Genomic DNA, 6,359 nt, shown 5'->3' with positions numbered 1-6,359 from the left:
TTTTTTGAGACGGGTTCTCCCTGTAGCCCCAGCTGTCCTGGAACTCACTATGTAGACCAGGCTGGCCTTGAACTCACAGAGATGCATCAGCCTCTGCCTCCCAAGTGCTGGGATTAAAGGTATGTGCCACCATACCCGGCAAAATATTTTTAAAATGGTGAAGAGATGAACAAACACAGCTGTTTCAAAACTGGGGAGGGACCGGGTGTTGTGGCGCATGCCTTTAGTCCCAGCACTTGGGAGGCAGAGGCAGGCGGATCTCTGTGAGTTCGAGGCCAGCCTGGTCTACATAGTGAGTTCCAGGACAGCTGGGGCCACAGGGAGACCCTGTCTCAAAAAGACAGGAAAAAAAAAACTGGGAGGCAAGCATCCCCATACCTCAGAGCATGTAATGTAAAGCCTGTGGAGGGAATTGTTCACAAGCCCCAGGTTGAGAGACTTCCAGAACCAGAGTCAGGAGCACTGGTTCTCAGACAGGAATAGCCGTAAAATTTGTTTCATCTCCTTGAGCCTCTATTTCTGCATCTGTGAAGTGGGGTTGTGAGATAAAAGTAGCTATCTCATCAATTCTGTGAGAATTAAATGTGGAAAAGAAAAGAAAGTTATACAGTACCAGCACAGTCAGCACTGAGTAAATGTGTAATACCGTGACTAGGAATCAGGTTCTCTCTCAACTCCCTGCTCAGATGGGCTGAATCAGTCAGGTCCCCCTTGGCTGGCTTCTGTTAGAACACAGCACAGATGTTCCCATCACTCCCCTATCTTGGCCTTGGTCCACCTGATTGAGTTAATAGAGGCAAAGCACCAGAGGGCAGAAAAGGGCTGGAAATGTGTGGCCTGGAAAAGGGAAGGTGTGGACTGGCCAAAGAGCTGCTCATTGTGCAGGAGAAGGCAGCTCACTTGTGGGCACTGGTAGTGGGAGGCAGAACAGAGAGCAAGGGGCGTGCAAGCCTGAGGGACAGAACAGGCAGAGAGCTGTGCAGCTCCAGTCTTCTGTGGGAAGACAATAGAGCAGGAGCACAGTGTGGGGAGTTTTCAGCATTGCAGTTGACCTGCAGTGCTATGAATCTCAGCCTTCTTACCCTTTCTTCAGTAAATCAAAATGATAGTCATCAGCCATTATGATTACTGGCTGTTTCTGAAACAGTGGCCTTAGAGCCCTGAAAATCATGTTTATTATCTGGCTGGGCATGGTGGCCCACGCCTTTAATTCCAGCACTTGGGAGGCAGAGGCAGGTGGATTTCTGTGAGTTCGAGTCCACCCTGATCTCCATGGTGAATCCAGGACAGCTGGGGCTACAGGGAGACCCTGTCTCAAAAGAAAAAAAAGACCAAGAAGAAAAAAAAAAAATTCAGGAAATGTGTGCAGGTACAGATTTTATTCAAAATCAAATCTAAAATCTCGTTCATTTCATGGATAGAGTATGCTATCACTGTATAATACCTTGAATCAAGCAGATTCAGGAGGTAGTGAATTACTGTCTACAGTGTTGTCATATACTGAGCATCATAAGCTGGTAGAATCTAGTTAATTACTCTCTGTGGCAAGTTCTCAATTCATCACCACCCCCATGCTCCCTGAACTTGGCAGTGCTTAGGATGGAATCCAGGGCTTCAGATATGCTGCGCAGGTACTACCACTGGGCTGCACCTCTAGTCTCCAGATTTCCCATTTTGAATGTATTTTACTATGCTTAAATCTCTGCAACCCCCGCAAACAGCACATCTATGTGATATAAGAGCCCTGTCCCCCAATAATAGCATCTAAACTACAAACGCCAGAATGACCAAGTACACCCAAGGTTCCTCCTGTCAGGATGTCTTGCCTGGTCTCTAAAGACGATTTCTCCTGCCCTCATCTTCCCTCACCCTCAGGCGCAGTAACAGCATTTCCAAGTCTCCTGGCCCCAGCTCCCCCAAGGAGCCCCTGCTGCTCAGCCGTGACATCAGCCGCTCAGAATCCCTCCGCTGCTCCAGCAGCTACTCACAGCAGATCTTCCGACCATGCGACCTGATTCACGGGGAAGTCCTGGGAAAAGGCTTCTTTGGACAGGCCATCAAGGTGAGCACAGTCAGCAGCTGCTGTGCTCCTCTGCCACCACCCACCCCTCTTACCTTTTTTTTGTTTGTTTTAAATTATTATTGTGTCTGTGATCTGGGGGGGTGGTTTAAGGGATACACATGCCATGGCACATGTGTGGAGGCCAAAGGACAACTTAGAGAAGTTAGTTCTCTCTACCCTTACATGGGTTCTGCAGATTGAACTCAAGTCATCAGGCTTGTGTGACAAATACTTTTACCTGCTGAGCCATTTCTCCAGCTCTCTTACCTTTTTTTCAGTGAGTTCACATTACAGGGCCACATTGCAACTGTATAGAACACCAGGCCACCTTCCTGGCTATAGGTGATGGTGTCTGAGGTACCCCTGTCCCTACCCAGCCACCCAAGAGCAGCATTGCTGCTGTTGTGAGCTTGTGGCTCTGGAAACCTAGGTTGGGATAGTCATGCCCCTGGCCCTCATGCCTCCAGTCAGTTGGGGTATATTAGGTGCCCACAAGCCCCAGTGCTGGGCATGTACAGGCATAGGTCCTGCCACCCTGGTGAACAGTCTCAGGGACTAACCTCTCTCTCTTTCTCTCCTCCTCCTCCTCCTCCTCTGCTGAGAGCTGGGAGGGGGGGTCAGGTAAGCCATGTATCTCAGTCTGTGGGGCAGTGGGGCTGGAGAGCTCACCCCTGACCCACCCAGCTCCCTGGTGCATGTCTGTGGCACTCACCCTCCTGCCCCCAGACTCTGTTTACTAAGGGACTGTCTTCTGTGCCAGATGACAAGAGCCCCCTGCTTGACTTGGCAGTGTCCCCTCCTGCGTCCTTCCCCAGATCCCTTCTCTGGAGTCTCAGCTCTCCTTTGTGCATGCCTAGCTCTCTAGAGAAGAAGATATGCTTCCTTCTGAGACCCTGTTACTCTATGCTATGTCCTCTACATGCAAACTCTGGTCAGTCTGATGTGGCTCAGTATGTCTTCCAAGGAATGGAATGGCCAGTTGCATAGATTTCTTTTTCTTATCTTTCTCCCCACCCCCACCCCACCCCCAGTGCTGGAGATCAAACCCAGGGCCCTGAGCATGCTAGGCAAGCACTTTTTCACTGAGCTACACCCCTAGCCCACCCCACATATTTTTCACAAACAGTTCTCCAGAATTGCCTCTGGTCTCTGCACTGTTAATAATTGCCATTCCTATAGGTGACTCACAAAGCCACAGGCAAAGTGATGGTTATGAAGGAGTTAATTCGATGTGACGAGGAGACGCAGAAGACTTTTCTGACTGAGGTAAGAGAGTGGGATTAGACTTTCCACTGTTCCTATACACCTAGCTACTTGAGGGGCTAAAGCAAGAGGATTGTTTGAGTCCAAGAATGAACCCAGGCTAGTTTGGGCAACAAGATGAAACCCTGTTCAAGAAAGAGAAGGTGAAGTGGGGATGTGGGAAGTTTGTTGTCAGTGTTGGCAAAGGGATAACCTTACAAATAAATGATTTCAAGAGCAAACTTACAGCTGGGCTTAGTGGTCCAGATTTATCATTCCTCCTATTCACAAGGCTGAGACAGGAGGATCTAAAGTTAAAGGGCGGGGGGTAGGAGATACCCTTCTAAATTACAGAAGTATAAGTATCTGTTCAATCAAACACTTAATACAGTGCAAGCCAGTACAAGGGGTGCAATCCAGAGACGCTCTCAGGTTATCAGGGTGATGGGCATGGAAACTGACCAGTTTAATACAATTTGGTATACTACCCAAACATCCTAAAGGGAGCCTGAAGCAGAACCCCATGAACATCTAGTTTTTACTGCCCCTCCCACCTTAGTCAACAGAACAGCTGCAGCTGGGAGCACCTGTGACCCAGGTATTGCCCCCTGCTCCCTCACCCCAGGCCCTTGTGTCACTCTTGGGCCCTTTCATCCTAGCTCCCCAGAGCACTTCCTAAAAAAGGTCCCCCAAGTGCAAAGCCTGTGAGATGATCCCCTTCTGAGTGATGATTATTCTTCCCTCCCTCTGAGCCTAGTGCCTGACCACATCTCACAAGCCAGGGAGTAGGAAAGGCAGCTAAGCTTGTCAAGCCAACTTCTGGAAGAAGGGGGCTTGAAGAAGACTGGGTAAGAAGCTAACCACCAACCTGTTCCTAGGTGAAAGTGATGCGTAGCCTGGACCACCCTAATGTGCTCAAGTTCATTGGTGTTCTGTACAAGGACAAGAAGCTAAATCTGCTGACAGAGTACATTGAGGGGGGCACACTGAAGGATTTTCTGCGAAGTGTGGTGAGCACATGACCCCAGAGTCACCAAGAACCTTGGTGGGTTGTCAGAAGGACACCTGTGCCCTAGTACCCTGAACCTTGCGGGCCAGAGGGACCTTGCTTTGCCCCCAAAGGACCATGTTGGATAGGACTGGGCAGAGACTGGGTAACTTCTAATGGCATACCCTACTGACCTTTGGGGCCCAGGCCATGAGATGGCTAGGAGACCTCTGATGGGCATTCTCCTACCTTGCAGGACCCATTCCCCTGGCAACAGAAGGTCAGATTTGCCAAAGGTATCGCCTCTGGAATGGTGAGTCCTACCAACAGCCTTGCCCTCAAGTAGGGTGAGGTACAAAGATTGCAGGCCTTGGAAGGCAGACACCCGTCATGTCGGCTGGAACATTCAGCAGCTGTTTATTGAGTTTCTCTCAGGGCCAGTTGTTTTCAGCCAGTCCTGGTCTCCATAGCACAAGGTAGCCTGGTCTTGCTGTCACAGAGATGTCCAGGTACCTAGAAAATCAGAGACAGTGAATTCTAGATGAGCCCTGGAGGATGGGTCAGAGTTAGATAAAATTTTCTGTTGGCATAGGGGCCTTGAGTTTTAGGTGTTGCCAGCAGCAAAGGCCTGGGAAAACAGAGACTGAATGGAGTATATATTATAGGAATGACTGAATCAGGCATTGTGCACATGAGTGTTTATTCCTCCCAGCAACCTTTGTTTCCAGATGAGAAAGTAAGGCTAGAACGGGACAGAACTGGGATCCTGGACTTGTCGGTCTGACCCCCTACACCTGAGATTTTAACCACTGCTCCTCACGTGGGGTTTACATAGTGTCAGGAATCGTAAATTGAAGACTGAAGGTAGATAATTGTATTTCAAGCTAAGGATTCCGGGCTATGTAGATAGTCAGAAAGACAAGAAGTGTTGTGACCAGAGCTGAGCTTTTTCCAAAGTGAGTTTAGGGTGTTCAGTGTGTTGGAGTGAAGTTGGGAAAGCCTTAGGGAGAATTGGGTAGAGGGCCAACGAAACATTTCAGGTTTGTAAATAAAGGGAGTGGCAGTGGGGAGGCAGAGTGGAGTCAGATGGAGACTGGCTGGCAGTGAAGACACGGGTGTGATGCCGGGTCAGGGTAGCTCGTGGTACCTAGAATAGTGATATCACTTGCCAAGCAGTGATGGTAAGGGGCAGGTTTGGGAGATGTGGGATTGGAACCTGTGGAAATGGATCTGTTAGCAGAATTCCCAGAATCTCCTGGGCAGGAGTTTGCGGACGGTCTGCTAGTTATCTTGTTATCTGAAGAGAAAGGGCAGCTGGAGCTGTGGGACGGACAAGGCATTCATGTAGCATGTGAAGATGGCTCAAAGAAGGGCCGACCTAGAGGAGGCTGGAAGGGAAACTCAGATACACAGAGGTCTTGGGAACAAGAAGCATGAAGAGATGTGGACAGTGTTTGAGGAATAGCCAGATAGCAGTTAGAGCAACATGGGAAGAGCTCTGGGGTATGAGCTGTGAGGCAATGCCCCGGGAAGCTGGAGAGGACAGTGTCCCCTTCTACATTTGCAGGGAAAGGAAGGGAAAAGAAAGTGGCCTCTAAGTGGCAAGAGCTGGAGGTGGGGGCCTAGAGAGAGGAAATATCTGACAGAACTAGTTTAGAAACATTTAGACAGGGAGAGGGGAGAGGTTAAAGGATAGACAGAATGAGGGGGATAGAGTCTCAGGAGAGATGTCAGGAGCATGGAGCCAGTTGGACCAAGAAGGAGGTGGTTTCTTCCCCATCACAGGCAGGAAAGATCCAAAATGGCTAAAGCTAGATACTCCAGGAAGGGGAGGAGGAAGGAGCAGTGTGTCTGAGGGTGCTCACTTCAGATGGCCTGAATCTATGTAAAATGGCAGGGTTGAGTTGGAGGCCAGTAGAGTTGGAGGCTTTGTGGGGAAAACTTGGGCAGGAGCTGGATGCTTTCTGTTGGTGTTGGGACAAAAGAGTGGCTGGGCGGGGGCCGGGGGGGGGGGGGATTTTCCAGGCTCATCTCTGAAGCGGGGCGGGCCGGACCCGGGAGAAAAGA

The 6,359-nt window shown here is 49.8% G+C and overlaps 1 protein-coding gene across 4 annotated transcripts in view; it reads left to right on the top strand.

The window, feature by feature from the left end:
* The window catches only part of Limk2 (LIM domain kinase 2), a 77,259-nt gene that overhangs the window by 61,096 nt on the left and 9,804 nt on the right, over positions 1–6,359 (top strand). For all 4 annotated transcript variants that reach the window (XM_008841018.3, XM_017800112.2, XM_017800114.2 and 1 more), the window contains 4 exons: positions 1,876–2,062; positions 3,242–3,328; positions 4,183–4,314; positions 4,549–4,605. In XM_008841018.3, coding sequence (XP_008839240.1) covers positions 1,876–2,062; positions 3,242–3,328; positions 4,183–4,314; positions 4,549–4,605 — 463 coding nt within the window. The remainder of the gene's footprint in view (positions 1–1,875; positions 2,063–3,241; positions 3,329–4,182; positions 4,315–4,548; positions 4,606–6,359) is intronic.

The sequence above is a fragment of the Nannospalax galili genome, unplaced genomic scaffold, assembly GCF_000622305.1.
Source record: "Nannospalax galili isolate Female #2095 unplaced genomic scaffold, S.galili_v1.0 scaffold259, whole genome shotgun sequence".
NCBI lineage: Eukaryota > Metazoa > Chordata > Mammalia > Rodentia > Spalacidae > Nannospalax > Nannospalax galili.
Note: the sequence above shows the minus strand (reverse complement) of the source record. Positions and strands in the feature narration are given on the sequence as shown.